Raw genomic sequence first — 20101 nt, 5'->3', positions numbered from 1 at the left:
CCATGCCTCCGTCAGTTACAACGATTGCAGGGGCACCGTGACGAAGGACTAGATTAAAGATCAAAAAGTTCGCAATATCAGTAGACGTGCCGCTAGGAAGAGCTTTCATCTCACAATAGCGGGTTAGATAATCCGTGTCGACTATATTGTACCGGTTGCCCAATGATGACGAAGGAAATGGCCCGAGCAAGTCCATACCGACTTGGTGAAAAGGTACTCGCGGAGGAACAATAGGCTGTCACCGTGCTGGGCGCAATGCTACTGCCAGATGTTGCACACCCATCGATTGTTGGTACCGACTAATTCGTGCAGAATGCCGAGGCCGCTCGCCATCTGGCTAGACTGAGAGTCCGGACACAGCAAGTAAAGATGCTCGACGTTATAACCTTCGTCACAGGGAGGTAAATTACAACCCTGGCGATCAGGTTTGGGTGTGGACGCCTGTTCGCCAGCGGGGTCGCTCTGAGAAGCTTCTGCGCCGTTACTTTAGCTCGTACGAAGTACAACGCAAGCTCAGCGACGTCACCTACGAAGTGATCCCGCAAGCAACTGTTAGCTCATCCCGACGGCCAGCACAATCGGAAGTAGTACATGTCGCCAGGATGAAGCCCTTCTACTCACGCTAGGTCAAGCTACATGTGTTTTGTTGCTTCCTTTAACTGTTTTATGTGAACGCGGCAGCCTCGCCGAATGCGGTTAGCCTCGACCTCACAACTCGGCATCGGGACGATGCCTTTTCCACCGGGAGGGGCAATGCCGCAACGTTATCTTACTGGCGCCGTCATGTGGCGAACTCGGGAGACTGGCACGCGCTCGTCTTCTTCGCTCTGGATGCTCGCCCGCTAGTCGGTTCCGTGCCTTTATCTTGCCGGTGCTTTTGCCTAGTTGTGAGTAAACCTGCTGAACAGTTCCACTGGCTTCTGTGGCATTTTAGTCATAGTTTTCGCAATCTTCAGCTGTGCACTGAGACGTACGAAATACCTCTAGCGCTGCACGTTACGTATGGCAGGAGCTGCCAACTCGCGCCTCTGCTTTCACATGGAAGGTTATATCAGAATCAGCCTGCCAGTACCCTTGAAATAAAATTGATCTATATACCACGCAGGCTCGGTTAACGCGGAGTTTTATATGCCGGGTGATTCTACGCTACTGCATCGTAGCTTAAAGGCGGGGAATAAGTGTCCCCCACAACTGTTTCAGACATGATCTGTATTTCTGCGTAGAGATGGGAACCGAAATAACCAGAATTTCGTAATAAAATACATGGTTGTCTGTAATAAAATACATGGCTGTCTTTTTCTCGAATGCACTTTCACGTTAAAATTTAATCTCCATCAAATCACTCTCCATAACTGCTGATTCAACTGGTCCAAACATTCTATCCACTGCTGGAAACCCATTGCACATTCGGCTTCTTCTATATCTACTAGCATCATAGTGACTGCGTTTGACTTTGTCGATATGTCCGTAAAACTCTTTCCTTCTAAGTTGCTTTTTTTTTAAACGGAACCGGGAGAAGTATGCTGTAGCACAATCTATTGAATATAGCACCAGTGATGATTTTGTTCAGAACCTGTGCATCGTCTGTTGCTGCGTCCTTCCTTGCACGACAGGCCTCTACGGGAGGATCACTTTGTTTCTGTATGAAGGGTTTGGCCACAATGTTAGCAACCATTGACTTTATCACCACTATTAAGACAAAATGCTCTCAAAGAAGCTACAGGATAACACAGACGAGTTTTCGAATTGGCCGATTGTTGTGCGTCAATCTTCCCTGAAGAGATAATAGATTGTCGGGATGTTTCTGTTGGTTCGTTCATTTGAAGGATTATTGGATCGAGGCTGGTCTTCAGTAGTTATTTACCTTTTTTAAATGCGAAAATACTTCGTATACCTGCCATTTTATTAACAGCATATTATTTAGAAGCCGCTTGCATCTTCACAGCCGCTTCTGCTGCTTTCATGCTGAGTAAAACACAGAATTTCACAGCTCGACGTTCTTCGCAAGAATCTGCCATCGTATCGCGTCCCGATTGCAATACACAGCAACACAGAACTCACATTGAAACTCCACTCGTCGTTATTGACTGACGTCACTTGGCATATTGACACAGGGCAGGTTCCCCCCAGCGCACTAATGGGGCAAATAGTCTCTTACATGATGCGCGGGAGTACGATTAACGTATAATTGAGTACACTATGATATCTATACTCCTCCACAAGGACGTCCTGATATGCGGACGTAGTGAACTTTCGACCAACAAAGCTGTATAAAATAGTCTTTTAAAAAGGTATTTCTTTTATTTGCAGCAAAATTATTCCGGTCCACATGCGACGTTCTGTTCAATAAAAACAGTAATTACTTTATCGACGGCGAAAACAAGGCCATGAGTAGTCGATGCGTCTGTGTCCTACGGAAGACCTGTGTGAAGCTATCACAGTACAATCGATCGTAGAGAGCTTGAGATTACGCCTAATGAATAGGTACATGTAACGCAGTAAATCGAGTGTATTTTCAAATACTTTACAAAAAAAGAGTCTATTTTCATATTTTAGGTATTGCACTTCACAGCGTGCAATTTCTGTTTACACGCTCTGTGAAGCCACACGAGAAGAGTGGCCAAATTTCCCAACATAAGCTATTTCACACATAATGCGACCGAATTTTTGGTTGTCAGTCGATGAGTATACTCAGCATATGTTGGGTTCATTATGGGTTTTTGTAGATTTAAGACGAGCCAAGCCCGATGTCAAGACCAGGTGAAAAGTCATTTCTATAAGGGGTGACATATTCTCCATTGACATAGCGTCCATTAACTTAACAAAAGTAGAGATTACCTACCTTGAATCAGTGGTGAAGTAGATATTTCACGTGTTTTGTGTATCTTTGCAGAGTTGCTTTTTTCCATATTTTTGTCAATTTTTATCCATTCACCTCCTTCATTTCATGTCTTTGATAATTTTTTTGTACCCTACATATTTTGTTAGCATTTCTAATGAAAAATTAGGTGTGAGTAAGCGCTCGTGTGTGTATCCCTCATTTGGCCTTCTCTTCTTTGCGCTGCGTTTCCTAAAATGCTTTGAGAAGCCAGTGTGCGTAATCGGGCTATACGACGGGCTTCTTCGGCACGGCATAGTATCTGGGAAACAGACGCATCGTCGTTGGGAGAAAATGGGAAGATAGTGTCTAGAAAAACGTGGGGAGTTCTTGCATAGAGTAAATAGAAAGGAAATAGAATAGAATAGAAGATGATTTGCAGTAGTATAAGCGTACGTCACATACGGTAGCACTCCATCCCAGTTGTGATGGTCAAACGAGACGTACATGGACAGCATGGTTGTCAAGGTGCGACTGGTGTGCTCGGTGAGACCGTTGGTCTGCGGATGATACGGTGTCGAGGGTCGGTAGTGTGAACCACAATGTCGGAGCATTTCTTCCACGACATCCGCAGTGAATCGCCGACCACGAGCATTTATAATAACACGGGGTGCGCCATGGCGAAGAATAACGGAATGCAAAAGAAACAACGAAACATCAGCAGCCTTTGCGGTAGCGAGAGAAGCGGTCTCCGCGTATCTGGAAAGATAGTGAACGCAGAAAATAACCCAGCGGCAGCCCTCTACAGTCTTTGGAAATAGGCCGAGCAGGTCAATTCCAATCTTTTCAAAATTTGAGGTATTGGCTTGACGGGTTGTAAAGGTCCGGCCAGCGTGGTGGTGCGTGCCTTACGTTGTTGGCATTGTTCACATGTCGCAACGTATTGCTTGGTTGTCTTATAAATTTGTGGCCAATAAAAACGCTGGCGAATTCGGTGCAGGGTACGACAGAAGCCTAGATGTCTAGAGGTAATATCATCGTGCATGGCATGCAAAACTTGTGCACGGAGACTTTTTGGGACGACCAAAAGGAGGGCAGCACCGCCAACTGAGTAGTTCTTTTTGAACAAAACACCGTCTTCGATAGTAAACTGCGTTGACTCTGCTCTTCCTTCTGCCTCTTGTATAAGAGGCTGTAGTGACCGGTCGTTGCGTTGTTCTCGCCTAAAGGTCTCCACACTAGGAAACGTCGACGCGATTGAGGCTAAACACCCGTCGAAGCCATATTCATCGTTAACGGAAGTCGGCATTGGGGGCCGTGACAAGCAGTCTGCATCACTGTGATGTCGTCCACTCTTGTACGCGACACCAAAGTTGTATTCTTGTAGGCACAATGCCCAGCGCGCCAGACGACCAGATGGATCGTGAAGTCCGATCAGCCAGCATAGCAAATGGTGGCCAGTAACTACGGTGAAGTAGCGTCCATATAGGTATGGTCGGAACTTATGCACAGCGAACACAACTGCGAGGCACTCCAATTCGGTAACTCTGTAGTTCCGTTCACATTTTGTCAACGTGCGGCTAGCATATGCAACAACGTGCTCAGCCTCACTATGCAGCTGCACAAGCACCGCCCCAAGACCGATGCCACTGGCGTCAGTGTGCACCTCCGTCACAGCAGAAGGGTCGAAGTGGCGCAGCAGTGGTACTGAAGTTAGAGAAGACTTGAGCAGATTGAAAGAGGATTCGCACATTGGGGTCAACACAAATTGCGAATCCTTGTGCAGTAGAGAAGTAAAGGGGTGGGCTAGTTGCGCAAAACCAGCAATGAAGCGACCAAAATAAGAAGAGAAGCCAAGAAAGCTCCGAAGACTCTTCAGGGTGCGTGGAGTTTCGAAGTCGTGTACTGAAGCAATCTTCTGTGTATCCGGCCTGATACCATCCTCGTTGACGACGAACCCAAGAACTAAAGTTTTTCACTCTCCAAAATGGCACTTCTTTGAATTCAAAATGAGGCCCGCTTTGCCAGTACACTCAAGAACATTATGGAGCTTCTCATTGTGCTAAGGGCTTTCCAAATATGATAACATCATCAAGGTAACACATGCATATTTCCCATTTGAGGCCACGAAGGATAGTGTCCATAAATTGCTCGAACGTCGCGGGAGCGTTGCATAATCCAAAGGCCATTACATTAAATTCGTATAAACCATCTGGTATTACAAAAGAAGTCTTCTCACGGTCGGATGGATGTAGAGGAATTTGCCAATCGCCAGATCGCAAATCAACAGAGGAGAAATATGACGCCGAATGCAGACAGTCGACAGCGTCATTAATGCGAGGTAACGGGTATACGTCTTTCTTTGTTACCGCATTCAAACAACGGTAGTCTACACAAAATTGCCAAGAATTGTCTTTTTTCCTCATTAGGATCACAGGTGCGGCCCACGGACGGGAAGATTCTCAGATGATTTACTTCTGCAGCATTTCGTCCACCTGTTCTTGAATTATCTTGCGCTCTGCCGGGGAGACTCTGTAAGGTTTTTGGCGATTAGGGGGTGCGTTTCTTGTGTTATTTTGTGCTGTAGCCGATAAGCTGGTTAATGGCTATCCGATTCATTTGAGGCAAAGTGGAACACTTGGGCATGAGTTGTCAAAATCTCTTACAGAATACGACGTTCACTAGATGGGAGCGAATTGTTGACCATGCCCTCAAACTCAGTCCAATAGTCAGACTTGTCTTTCGCGGCTCCTCTGCAATCGAATATAATTCCAACGGTATGAGTCACATAATTCTCAAATCTCGAAACTGTCAAACCAGAAGGTAGGGTAAAAGGCTCTTCTGACACGTTCACAGCCCAGAGGTATGCGAGACCATCCTCCGCCTCCACGACGGAGCGTGGCACCAAAATATTTTTTTCGCTCCATTCGAGACATCTGGCTTGACGACTATTGAATATTTACCCATGAAGGATTCAGATGACTTCACGGGGAGAAACGTCGCCGTCATCGCAGGCAGCAGCACACCCTCCTTTACGTCGAGAACTCCTTGATGACTCCGAGACACGTTATCTACTAATGTGGGGATAATGTTCGGCTGCAAACAAATTTCCCCGGCACTGAAAGTCTAAAGTCGCACCACACTCGCGGAAAGAGTCAACACCCAAGATAACGTCATGCGTGGCACGTCTCAATACAATGAATTTTGTCCTATAGCACTCGTCACCAATTACAACTGAAACTGAGCACACGCCAAGCGGAACTGAAGTTTCAACCCCAACTCCACAAAACGTAGTGTTTTGTCCCACACAAACATAACTTTCTGCCGAAGGCAGTCTTTAAATGAAAGACTCATAACTGACACAGCGGCCCCAGTGTCAACCAAAGCATCCGTTTTAACATTGTCTACACACACTGACACTTTGTTTTTTAGCATGAAGATAGGTAGAGGTATGCGTGAAATTGACCGTCCGGCGACCTTACCTCCATCGGTCGCACCACCTATTTTCCCAGCGGGGGAGAAACGAAGCGGCGACGTGGGGATGGCGAACGGGGTTGGCGCTGCGGCGGGGGAGTGATGCTGCGATCGGACACAGGGGAGTCATTCCGTGCATGCGCTGAGGCGAAGAGGGCCGATAGAAGGTAGCGAGCGGCTGCTGCTCCCACTGGGCATCATTCGTGAAGCGCGGTGCTCGTTGGACAGGGGGTTGAGTAATTTGACGACGCGGGCAAAAGCGGAAGATATGTCCGCTGCCCCCCCCCCCCCCCCCAGCCGTAACATACGGGGGGCTGGCGGCTCTGGTAGTTCACTTCAGGATCCCTTGGAGGCCGAGATGGGGCGACAGAAGCGCGACGAGGAGCACCACGAGGTACTTCATCTGGATGGGCTGGACGCTGCTTGAAATAAGGGTGCGATGTTGGTTGCAGGGTCCGCTCCACGCCGTTGTTGTAAGATGGCTCGCTATTATTTTGTGCAGCCCACCCCACACCTCCACCGAATGTAACGGATGAAATGGTTTTAATAAAGGTGAACGTCGCATGAAGGACAGACGCACACGGCTCAGAAACTCGGATCAGTCTGCGCGCCTCGCTTCCTCTGCTTCTTCTTCTGCTGCTGCTGCTTCTCAGTGCGCTGATACGCGGCGTAACAATATATCTGTGCGCTCCCTAGTGATATATCTTAGAATAAGTTCATTAATATAATCGTCCTCCTCTTCATCGAGCAAAGCACAATATTCTACAGCAAGGTCCTAATCTCCTTTAGTTTCTTTTCCGTTTTCCCTTCGAGTGTAAAGAAATTCGAGATCTCCTATGTAATGGCTGCTGTATTACCCCTTTCATAGCGCCTCCACATTCTGCACGATGATACAAATTATTTCCCTTCTGTCTCGCATATAAGGACTTTTGTACGTGTATTTCATGTTCTTCTGTTTAAGAAAAAAGACAGTCATCGCTGCTAAAGTAGTCCTGTATGCGAACTTCATCAATAACTCCTCCTATATGTCATACGTTACCTTTTGTTTACCCCTATTCTTAGCTTTACGCTAGCCAGGCATCATGGTTGGATGTAGGCGCATCAACAAATTAGCGGTGAGAGGGAAGCTAGAAGAGCTCCGGATCTCGCTCCAGAATGGATATTCAGATTAACCGAGGAAGACGACCTTGGCGTAGAACTGTAATAAAGCGGTTTAGATAGATGGTTCGCACAGCAATATATTTATCCTAAGTAGCAGCTACAAAGGCCACCGTTCACAGCGACAGCTCGAGCTTCGTCCGCTTTATCGTCTTCACTTCTTTATCGACTATGGCGCAAGATGTCTCTGATTTCCTCTTCTTTCTCCTTTCCATAGGTCATTCATCTTTCTTACAATACTCCCCCTGTGAAACGACGCCATCCCAGTGGAATAAGCGGAGGTCACGATGGCAGCGTCATGGTATGGTTTGAGGCGGTCAAGGTGGACAATTTGACGTCCTCTTCGGCGGTGATCTGTTGACGGCATGACGGGCTCTATAAGGTAATTAACCGGAGAAGTTTGCTTAAGCACACGATAGGGTCCCTGGTATCGACACAGAAACATGGGCGACTGGCCTGAAGTAGAAGAGGGCACCCATAGCCACACCACCGAGTCTGGACGATAACGAAGTGGCGGACATGATGATCCGGCGTGGTTGTTTGTGGTGGTACTGATTTCGAGCTGTGATTTGACGTGCGATCTGACGGCACTCTTCGGCATAGGGCAGCGGCTTGAGAAACGGGTGTCAATTCGGAGGCGTCGGGACGGTAGAGTAGGATTGTATCCTTTGTGCACGAAGGTTCTCGGCCGTACAGGAGAAAATAAGGCGAGAAACCGGTAGTCGCTTGCGTAGCAGAATTGTAGGCGTAGGTTATGAATGGTAACACATGGTCCCAATTTGAGTGGGTGGATGAAACATACATAGCCATCATGTCTCCAAGGGTCCGAATAAATCTCTGCACCATTCCATTTGTCAGGGGATGGTAGGAAGACGTCGTACGATGTACAACACAGCACGCCTGAAGAAGGGCTTCTACGCCATCAGGCAAAAATACGCGACCACGGTCACTAGGTAATACCTGCGGCGCACCGTGACGCAGGATAAGGTTCTCAAGGATGCAACCAGTGACTTCACGAGCAGTTATAGCTGGTAAAGCGGCAGTTTCAGCATATCTGGTGAGGTGGTCGTCGGCAACTGATCCACCTGTTGCCGGCGGAAGAGCAGGGAAGAGGCCCATAAATATCGATTTCAGCACGTGAAAATGGCCGAAGTGGACACGGGAGAGGCTGCAGGGGAGCTGGAGCTAGAGGGCGTGGTGGGTGCTTGTGACGCTAACAGTTGATACAAGAGCGGACGTACTGGCGAATAAAACGATACATACCCTGTCAGTATTAGCGATGACATAGACGAGTATATGTTTTCAGGAATCCAGCATGGGCGCACTGTGGATCATCGTGATAGCTCGCGCCAATGACTGATCGGAGATGTCGCGGAATAACGAGCGGCCATGTTTTGCCATCAGGGAGGTAGTTTCGCGGTAAGGAGGTTGTCACGGATAGTAAAATGATGGGCTTAATGCCGTAGAGCTCCAGAAAGGTGGCACTGGGACTGGGTGGCCAGAAAGTTCATGAGCGAAACAATCCGGGGATCTTTGCGCTGCTCAGATGCCATATCCATAGTTTCAAGGGAAACAGAAGTGAGGCCGGCGACGGCGTGTAGTCCAGCGTCAGAGGTCACAGGGGAGCGCGAAAGGGAGTCTACGTCGGTGTGCTTGCGACCAGAGTGATAAAGAACACGGATGTCATAGTCTTGTAAACGGACAGCCCAACGGGCGAGGCAGATGGACGGATCTTTTAGGGACGACAGCCAGCACAGAGCATGGTGATCGGTGATGACATCGCATGGTCGACCATATAAGTAACGACGAAATTTAGTGATGGCCCAAACAGTCGGTAGACATTCTTTTTCTGTTAGTGTATAGTTGGTCTCTACTTTGGTCAGGACACGACTGGCGTAAGTTACGACGTACTCAGGGAAACCAGGCTTGCGCTGAGTGAGAGCGCGCCGATACCGATGCCGCTGGCGTCCGTCTGTAGCTCGGTAGGAGCGCAAGGGTCGAAGTTGCGTACTATCGGTGGCGATGGCAGAAGTCGGCGGAGCGTAGTAAAAGCTTGATCACATTCAGGTGACCAGGCCCACAAGTCAGGGCTTCCAGCAAGAATTTAGGTCATGGGGCAACAATTTCGGCAATATTTCTGACGACCCGGCGTAAATACGAGCAAAGCCCTACAAAGCTGTGCAGTTCTTTCAGTGAGGAGGGCCTGGGAAATTGCGCCACTGCACAAAGTTTGGCAGGGTCCGGCAAAACTCCGTCTTTGGATACGACGTGGCCGGGTATCACCAGCTGTCGAGCACCAAATTGACACTTCGTCAAGTTTAGCTGCAAGCCTGCGTAACTCAGACATCGAAGAACACTCTCGAGACAAAGATGAGATGGAAAGTCCTTCGGGAAGATGACATCATCTAGGCAGCAGAAACATATCTGCCACTTCAAACTAGAAGGATGTTATCCATCTTGCGCTCAAATGTAGCTGGAGCATTGAACAACAAAAAGGCATGACAATAAACTCATATAACCCGTCTCGCGTTATGAATGCGGTTTTCTGGCGGTCGGCTTCAGCCATTGGCACCTGACAATAGCCAGAGAGGATGTGCAGCGAAGAAAAGTATTAAGCTCCCTGCAAACTGTCAAGGGCGTCGTCGATGCGTGGTAGGGGATAAACGTCCTTCCTAGTGATCTTGTGGTGCCAACGGTAGTCGACGCAGAACCGAATGGAGCCGTCCTTTTTGTTTACTAGACCGACGGGTGAAGCCCACGGGCTGTGAGAAGGCTAGATCACTCAGCGCTCGAGTATGTCACTCACTTGGCCATCGATGACGTGGCGTTCAGCGGCTGAGACTCGGTAGGGGTGTTGGCGCAGTGGTGCTTGGAGTCCGGTATCAATATGATGGCGAGCCGTGGTTGTACGTCCCAACGAAGTTTGGTGAGAGTCGATGGAGGCGCTGAATCGTTGAGGCAAGGCAACGAGCTTAATTGTCGCGCTGGGTAGGCGGTAACGATGCGTCGACAGAACGGTCGAAAATATCAAGTGCGGTCGAGTCGGTGACTCCAGTGGGAGGAGTGAGGGCGGTAATGTAATGCAATGTAGGGTCTGCAATAACAGTAGAGGCATCGACAAGATCAATGATATCGACAGTGCCAAGCGATTCTCCTGGAAGTAACGTCGTTGGAAAAGGCAACGGGTTGTCGACGTACAGAACGCTAATACCACCAGAAATGCCTAGCACGGCATACGGGAGTAGCACATATTTGCGATGAGCACCACGAACGGACGGTGTGTACATTCCCGTAGCGTTATTAATGACGTCACATTTCACAGGCACAGGAATAGAGGAGGAAGCAGGGAAAGCGATGTCGTCGGCAGCGAAAATGGGCGGAGCTGGAGCAGGGGTTGTGCCTACGAGAGTGTCACAAAGCGCCAACAAATCAATGTGAGCACGGTTGCAGTCGATGACGGCATGATGCTTGGACAAATAGTCCTATCCGAGGATGATTTCATGAGATGAGCGAGCGAGAACGATGAATTCAATAACGTAGGAGAGGCCTTGCATGATGAGCCGTGTGGTGCACGAAGAAACAGGTCAGATCTTTTCGGCTTTCACGGTTCGCAATGAAATAACGGGGATCGACCTCGTCAGTTTTCTAAGTTTGCGGCACAGGTTACAACTAATCACAGACACAGCAGCACCAGTGTCAACGTGAGCATCAACAGCAACGCCTGCGTAGAAAACCTTATAGGGACACTGCAGCGGTTTTTAAATGTGCTAATACTATTGGTTGTTGAAGTAGATTATTTTCTGATCATGTCTGTGAAGTTATTTTTTCGATTATTTATAAAACGCTTACGCAATCGCTGACTGAAAGCACGCAGTTCAAGTCTCCCGCGGCCCCGCGCGACTGCTACATGGAGGAAAGCGGAGAGAGAAACCTCGCTTCTCTGTCCGTCGTGATGTCACTGTGGGGAGCCACAGGCGTTCAGAGCCAACGGAGGGAGCTTTCGGCCGGCGCTGTTCCTCGTCTTGCGTGCGTTGCGGATCTTCGAAACACGCCAACTTAGTGTTTTGCACCTGATACAACGCAGCCCTGCATGTGCTCGTTTGCACAAACATCTGTGGAAGGAACCATGTAGTTTCCCATTGTGTCAAGAGCTCGCGGCGCAAAGCGGTGCTGCTGAGAATAGAGATAAATTCAAGCCGACCAAAGGAAACATTCTACTCGAAGCAATTTTGTGACTGTGACTACATGCAGTTTGTTCATAATGCGATTTCTTCAGGGCTTTGCCAAAAAGGCATGGCTGAGCCATTATGCGGTTCCTTCTATTTTTTTGCACAAAAGACTCGGGCCAGTCACCATTTCCTAGAACTGCGGTTATTAAAGGAAGGAAAGGGAGGTAAGGCTTGTACTTCGTAGTTCTATTACTTCCTCACTATTCAGGTCTCATTTGTATGTGAACCGTTGCGTTTAGCGTTGAGTGCGGTCCGTTCATGGAGTGCAATCTCGCGATGGTACGGACAGACAGCATCAGCGCATGGTTGCGTTCGCGTTTCTCGTTTTTTTTTTTTCGCAAAAGCTCTGCGCAGCGGCTTCTGTGCTAAACATGGACAACTCATCAGCAGCACGCGCTGATGATCTTTGCGAACAAGCAGACGATTAAGAAGAGCCCACTGTTGAGTCGCAGCTAGGTTGTCAAGGCTATGCGCGATCGTTTCCATCCCGGCACGTGCCTGATATGTTCGTGGATCCTTTACAGGAGCGTTATAAGATAAGAAGTGTACCGCTCAGCTGATTATAGGCGCATTCAAGTAAGGAGCGCACAGAGCTAGGTTTGCTTCGATGCGTCCAAGCATAGTAATAATCGAAGTTTTTCATATATGACCTTGTGATTTTGCACCCGTTGGTGCCTCGTCATTTTACATACTCCTGTCTTGTTTGGCGATGCAAATTAAGTATTAAATGAAAACGACGAGTCTCTTGTAAGAAAACACATTTCACAAAATCGTTTTCTCATAGGGGTATGGGTGCGGCGTATTTGCCGTCTGGCTTTCAGTATACGTCAGCCGTCAATTCACGAAACGTATAGAAGCGTACCATGGAAGGGGAAGGTGCTCTATGTGTGCTAACTATCCTATGACTCAAGCCGCTTTCTGAGCGTTTTTGACTTTGTCTCCAGCACAATGGTTCCATCAATGCCTCGCATGAATTGCAGGGCTCGGCAACCATGCTTCGCTTATTGTTCATTTGTATGGTGGCAGCTTCATCTTTTCTATAAAATGCTTCGTTTCCCAAAGGTAGGACGACTGGCACTCAAAGCAGGATTTGGTACACCAAGCCTTGGGTCCTTCTTTTCACAACAATGACTTTTTCGGGCGGGACGGGAAGCCTGAGACGTAGGTAGTAGATAATTGTTCGCTGCCCTTCCTTCCCAGGAATATGCGCGTCAAGGGCCATGTATACTTCGTCTCACAAAATATCTGCAGCAGTGTGAAAGGCAGAAAAGCCCTTGCAATTATTCTCTTAAGTTACTCTTCCCCTACGCACAATAATAGAGAACTGTGCTTTTACTGGCAACGCCGCCAATTTTGGGGGCGAGAGGTGCGTAGAAGCACAATTGCCTATTGTAGTACGTGTAATCCTGATTGGACCGGGGTGCCTCTGCGTTTCGCAGGGCTGCAAACATCTCATGAGACCACTTTTCAAAATGCCTTTCTCTAACCAAAGCAAGCTTTCATGCCAAATCCATGCTCTTCACAACGGAAGTGCTGCATCGTTTCTGGGCGCATCTGGTACGGATACATGCGGTGAAAACACCGATGGTCATTCTTATGGAAATGGCGTGCCATAACGACATTCACAAAGCCGCAGAGAGGGGTGATAAGTACACAGCGCAGTGAAGGAGCCACATCGGCAGCTTCCCCGGTCCTCACGATGTCGCCTCGCGACATCTGGGCCAATCACAGGCGGAAGCGCGACCCGTGGTGAGCCCCGTCGCGCGGGCTGCCTATTTCTGCTGAAACAAAGGCTATTTCTGCATTTTTCTGCCGAATTTGAATCTGATATTTGAGTTCGCATCATGAAAAACAGCGGGTTTCTGCTGAAAACCCAATTTTTGCAAAACGTGCTGCAGTGTCCCTTTAATAATGTTTACAGGGCTCGACACAGTTACTGAGGGCGCAGTTCTTGCCTCCGGAACTGCGGCGCCTAGTTTTCCGGCTGAAGGGGTGGTGATCGACGGGTCATAGGAGAGCGGGACCGACGGCGGGAAGATGGCGACCGGTGGGCATATGAATCGGAACGTGTCGGAGAGTGATGCGAAGGCGGACGACCCGACTCAACTTCGGAAAAAGGTACGTCGTAAGCTGGAGCGCGCCCGTAGTCATAAAAACGGGATCCACGTGCGCAGCACCACCGTGCCACATGGCCAGCTACATCGCAGATGTAACATATCGGGCGGTTATCTTGTGAACGCCAGGGATGCGGATTGCGGGGACCGGTGCGAGCCAAACAGGCTGAGTAGGTGGCACTGGATGCACGGGCAATGGCGATTGAAGGCGTGGTTTGGGGTTGCGTACGTTGGCGTTTCGGGCGGTGGGTGACTTGCCATTTCGCTGTACGTCAGCGGAGCGGCCACCGTATGGGGTGGGCTGGTACTTGGCAGGATCTCGGCAACTTGTTCCTGGATGACACACTGTAGAGGAGGCAACAGAGATGAAGAATCGGGCCGGCCGGTAATAAGGGAAAACTGTCGTGCTACCTTTTCCCGCAAAAACTGTTTTAATTGCTGAGAAAGCACCTGGTGATCCTTAGCAGCACCGGGAAGATACAGTGCCGACAGTGTTTCATCCGAGCAAGTGGCACGGCGCGTCATGAGACGCTGTTTGCGGAGCTCGTCATAGCCCTGGCACAAAGAAATTACGTCAGCAACGGTTTGAGGGGATTTGACGGTGAGCACGTGGAATGCGTCCAATTCGATTCCTTTGAGGTCATGCTTTATCTTCTGTGCTTCAGTCATACACGGATCAAGACGTTTACACAGGTCGACAACATCCTCAATGTAGCTTGGGAAATTTTCGCCTTTTTCTTGGACTCGAGAACCCAACGGTTGCTCGGCTCGAAGTTTTCGAAGAGCGGGGTGGCCGAAAACCTCCGTGAAACTAGTTTTCAGGGCTGCCCAGGTTGAAATATCAGCTTCGTGGTTTCAGAACCACAAGCTGGCGACATCACTTAAATAGAAGATGACGTAGGTGAGCTTAACCTGGTCATCCCACTTATTGTAAGCACTCACACACTCGTATGAAGTTAGCCAGTCCTCGACGTCGGTGTCGTCCGTGCCGGCTGAATATGGGTGGGTCGCGTTGCAGCACTTGTCCCGAACAGATAGCGCTCCAAACAAGCGGGCCAGATTGGTTCGTGGCGTCTGTGATGATGGTAGAGCCGGGCAAAGTGTGACTGCGGAGCTCCAGGTTGGGAACAGGTGAAACCTCCACCAAGTGTAATGAAGCGGTTTAGATGGTTCGCACAGCAATATATTTATCCTACATAGCAGCTACGAAGACCAGCGTTCACAGCGACAGCTCGAGCTTCGTCCGCTTTGTCATCTTCACTTCTTTATCATCTTCGGCGCGCGACATCTCTGATTTCCTCTTTTTCTCCTTTCCACAGGTCATGCATCTCTCTTACAGAAGCAATGAACGATACTTTCAGAGTTGTCTTTATTGAAAACGCGGTAGATGAAGACGTATATACCCAGGCGAAAGATCTGAATAAGAAACGCAGAAATATAAAAACCTTCAACCCAACAGAAAAAAATTGAACTGGCAGAGCTATCAAAGCTAATCAATTTATGCAAAGTGTCTGGCATATGAAATTATAACATGTAAAAATTTGAGCATGCTCTAAAGAATGACGGCAGTCTTAAGCGATGATGAGTAAATTAGGCATACGCAATAATCAGCTGCTTGCGCTAAGAGACAAGGCGGACAATGCCATCACTAATATGGCCAAGGCACTCAAAGTGGTCGAGTTCTATACTGGCCTATTCAGTAACCAAAGTAGTCAGGACTACAATGAGATTGACAGTTCAGTTCAGTTCAGGCGTTCAGTCGTGTCCGACTCTTCGTGACCCTATGGACCATGTCACGCCACGCTTTCCGGTCTCTCACTATCTTCTTAACATCACATAGCTTCATCTGCAATGCCTCGAGAATGCCATCTAACCATCGCGATCGCTGCCTACCCCTTCTCCGGCGACCCTCAACCTTTCCCAACATCAAATCTTTCTCCAGCGACTCCTCTCTTCTCATCAGATGACCAAAGTAGCTGAGCTTTAACTTTAGAATTTGACCCTCCAATGAGCAGTCAGGGTTTATGGTCGACAATATCGACTGATTTGATCTTCTGGCAGTCCAAGGAACTCTTAAGAGTCTTCGCCAGCACCACAATTCAAACGCGTCAATTCTTCGGCGGTCAGCCTTTTTCACAGTCCAACTCTCGCATCCATACATCACAACTGGAAAGACCATAGCACGGGTTATGATGCTATGATGCTATGATGGTTATGAGATTGACAGTAGTGGAGAGTAATCAGACGTTCTGCCATTAACGAAGGACGAGGTTAAGAGAGCTTTAAGAGCTACGAAAAGGGGTAAAGCAGCTGGTGAGGATAAGTTACCTACATATTTGTTGAAGGATGGGGGGATACAGTGCTGGAAAACTGCTCACCCTTAAACGCAATCGATGGTACCGGAATTATGAAGGAACACTACAGTTATCTTAATTAATAAGAAAGGAGTCGCAAGGAATTGAAGCATAATATACACTAATCAGCAAACTGTCCGTTACATACAACGTATGTAATAAGGTAATCGCTAATAGAGTCACAGCAACCGTAGACTTCAATCCACCAAAAGATAAGCAGGTATTCGGATAGGATACTCTACTATCGATCATATCCATGCCATGAACCAGGTGATAAAAAAAATCTCGAGAGTTAACAAGCCTCTATACATAGCAATATTTGATTACGAAAAAGCTTTTGGCTCAGTGGAAACCTCCGTAGTTATGCAGGCATGGGAAAATTAGGGCATACGAGAGTCGTATGTCAAAGTACTGGAAGTTATCTTTAATGGTGGCACAGTAACCACAGTTATGAATAAAACGTGACAAAATTTCCATAAGGAAATGTGTTAGGCAAGGATACACGATCTTCCCAGCACTATTCACAGCTGGCTTACAGACTTGAAATGGAGGAGTTAGTGATAAGAGTTGATGGAGAATACCTTAGTAATCTGCGATTCGATGATAATTTGCCTTGCTAAGTAACTGAGGACATGAACTACCTAGACAAGAAAGGCAGAAAAGTAGGACTAAAATGAATATGCAGAAGACTAAGGTAATGTTCAAAAGCTTCGAGAGCTTCGAGTTTGCAATAGGTAGCGAAGCGCAGCAAGTACTTAAAATGGTGGGCTAATATGTCTATTAGGAGCGATAATGACCGCAGATCCGGATCATGAAAGGAAAATAACTAGAAGAATAAGACTATAATAGTGCTCATTTGGTAAGTACTTACAGATTATTGCTAGTAACTTGCCGGTGTCGCTCAAGAGCAAAGTATATAACAGTTGAATTTTTCTTGTACTCACCTACAGGCCTGATACGTGAAAGCTAACAAAAAGGGTTCTTCTTAAAGGGTCACAGTAAGGTGCGTAAGGCCGTTAATTTCAGCCAAGCAGTAGGTTCTTTGAACCGAGCTGATGTCAGTGAAAAAAAGAATGACAAAACTCGGTGCACGGAAACGAGAGTCATTAGGTTTATAAAGTTCAAATTACAAAAGAGAAAAAGCAGCGCGTCTGAGCTGACTCGAGAGGGAGCCCTTCTCCCATTTCTCTCGCCCAGCGCTCGACTTGGGCGGTACCTATGAGAAACGCAGCTTTCTGCTGACGCATCGGAAGCTATCCACTACTGTTGCCTGTCCAACCCAACCAGCAGCCACACGTTTTGGCAGTGTCGTTACAATGGTAACGACGCTGCGAAGCACAGCTATGAGGACCGGCTTCTTCGTCAGATCACAGCTAGCCTAGCCCACCAAACGCTGCTCCAAACCATCTTTCAGGTGGGTTTGTCGTTCTGAAGGCCGGCTTTCGGGCTCATGTATACGCTAGGGGCTCGAGCTAGACGACCGTCGGGTCGGGTCCCGCCAGCCCGATTGCAGAGTGTGGGTTGCTAGTGTCATCTGGGGAGTGTCGGCATAAACGATACACCGCGTGATTTTTACCTGTCCAGCGATTTTGCCAACCTCGAGATCCGAACGTTGTCAGCTGCCTTGGGATTTGAGGAGCCTGTGGGTGCGACCTTTGTGCTTGAGACCGTATAGCCTGGACAGCGAATTGGCGCACGGTTTTCTTTCTCTGTTCTTCTTTTTTTTAAATTTTGTCCACCGCGCCAGAAGGCAGCGGCGACAAGCTACGAAGCGCAAAGCCACCATCACCATCATCACAGCAAGCAGACGCTCAATCGCGCTTGTTGATATCACCGCATTTACCTGAGTTTACTGTCCCCATTTTACAAGCAGTTCACGACCATACGGGGAATTAAACCGTTTTTTATTTGTTTTCTGCATAGTAACTTGAAGAACATGTAAAATCTAAAGTGCGTGCGCAACCAATCAGCGAAGCAGTGCCCAAGCGAGAATGAAACGTCATATACGTTAACAAACTTCGCCATCGTGTGTCGCTCACATCGGTGCCAAAACGCAGATTACTGAAGCGGATTAAAATATTAGGCGCTATGATTTCGCCGTTGTAATTGGGTTTTATGGCATTAGGAAGGTCTAAAGAACTATAGGGGCCGGCTGGAATTACTGGTCTGGCGAACGTCACGGCGCCCATTTAAGCTGAGGAAAACCTACAGGGCTATGGAACGAAAAGGGTAGTTCTAACGTTAAGAGATAGGAAGCGTCCAGAATGGGTCAGAGAAATAACTCGAGTTAATGACATTCTAGTGGGAATGAACAAATGGACATTTGGTTTGGTTTGGTTTGTGGGGTTTAACGTCCCAAAGCGACCGTAGTGGAGGACTCCGGAAATTTCGACCACCTGGGGTTCTTTAACTTGCACTGACATCGCACAGCACACGGGCGCCTTGCGCTTCGCCTCAATCGAAAAGCGGCCGCCGAGGCCGGGATTCGATCCCGCATCCTTGGGAACAGTAATCGAGGGCCGTAACCACTGCGCCACCCCGGCGGAGGAATGAATGGAAAGGACATTAAGTGCAAAGAGATCATAACCGATAATCACTAAGGGTAACGGATTGTATTCCAAGGAAAAAAAAAAAACGTAGCAGGGGGCGGTGCAAAGTTAGGTGGGCGGATAAAAAGAATTTCGCAGTAGATGCAGCTTGTGCAGTACCGGGTTAATTGGAGTACTATGAGTAAGGCCTTCGCGCTGCAGTGAGTTAGTCCGGTTGTTGCTGCGGGTGATATATCATCCCCATATGCTACTATTACCTTCAATTTTTATGGCTTATCAACTTTAGTTTGCATACCTTCCATACTCTTGTTAATGCTATAGAATTCCTCTATATTGCAAGCTGTATTTTAAATGACGGCCTGTCTGGAGCTAGACTTAGCAATATGCGCTGCCGCACAAGCGCTCATAGGGATCGCCGTGTTGGTCGGCTAGTGCGCAGCTGTTGAAATTTGGTGGTGCGGGAATAACTAGGGTAGTCATGCGGCAGATTGTTGCTAAGCATGGCATCACGGTGGCCAAATCATACTTTCAATAAATGGGCTGTTGGCGATGGCCGCTGGGATCAAGTCATGCCCCAGTTTTGGTTAGGCAGTGTCATGGACAAGACATTTTTGCTTGTTGACGAATTGCACGGTGCCTGGATTCAAACCAGAGTTTAGGTGATTGCTTTATATTTACGGCATACTCGGATAATCTTAAAAAATGCACTTACCACTGTTCTTTTTTCGTGTGGTTGCGGGAATCCAGCCATACTGTGTCAGTATCATCATCATATGCGATGTATTCTATTTCTACGCAGGGCTCCTTGCCAGTAAATGATGTGTCAGCACCTGTACTCCTTCTGTATAGCCAGTATGAATAAGGGGGAAAGAGAACCTAGAAAATTGAAGGCATGCGAGGGAAAATGTGGTACTTAAGCTTCGCCTTTATAGGCATGACTCGGCATAATTAGCTGCCATCTGCAGGCTCCACTTGCGGACCTCTTTTCACATAAACATGCTCTTTGCTTTTGTATCACTAATCATTCAACTTGTGACTCTATTATTCCTCAGATACCCCATCAGAGAATAGTTGCGAGCTACAAAGATATATGAAAGTTTGACAGCTTTAACGAAGCCATGAAAACGTGCCTGCGTGGCCTTAGGGATATACAGCATCGAAGGGTACAAAAATTAGGTGCCGTACATGCATCTTCTTCAGCTACACTCCACGCAGCTTAGGATGCAGTCCTCGTAGCACGGGCCATTGCATGAGAACAGGTTTTCCGACATTAGAGGGGAATACTGCCGCCCTGGGGTGGGGAAAGAATGTCGAGAAATAAAGAGTTTTAGAATAGGGAAACCCAACCAGTTGGGGATATAGGGTTATAGCAGGGCGGCAATGCTCACGCGCTGAATGTCGAATG

The 20101-nt window shown here is 48.0% G+C and overlaps 1 protein-coding gene across 2 annotated transcripts in view; it reads right to left on the bottom strand.

Annotated features, from left to right (window-relative positions):
• The window catches only part of LOC146196200 (uncharacterized), a 77444-nt gene that overhangs the window by 52871 nt on the left and 4472 nt on the right, over positions 1–20101 (bottom strand). For both annotated transcript variants that reach the window (XM_084598117.1, XM_084598118.1), the window contains exon 2: positions 19409–19572. In XM_084598117.1, coding sequence (XP_084454243.1) covers positions 19409–19572 — 164 coding nt within the window. The remainder of the gene's footprint in view (positions 1–19408; positions 19573–20101) is intronic.

The sequence above is a fragment of the Amblyomma maculatum genome, chromosome 3, assembly GCF_055883805.1.
Source record: "Amblyomma maculatum isolate TAMU_Amacu chromosome 3, ASM5588380v1, whole genome shotgun sequence".
Taxonomy (NCBI): domain Eukaryota; kingdom Metazoa; phylum Arthropoda; class Arachnida; order Ixodida; family Ixodidae; genus Amblyomma; species Amblyomma maculatum.
Note: the sequence above shows the minus strand (reverse complement) of the source record. Positions and strands in the feature narration are given on the sequence as shown.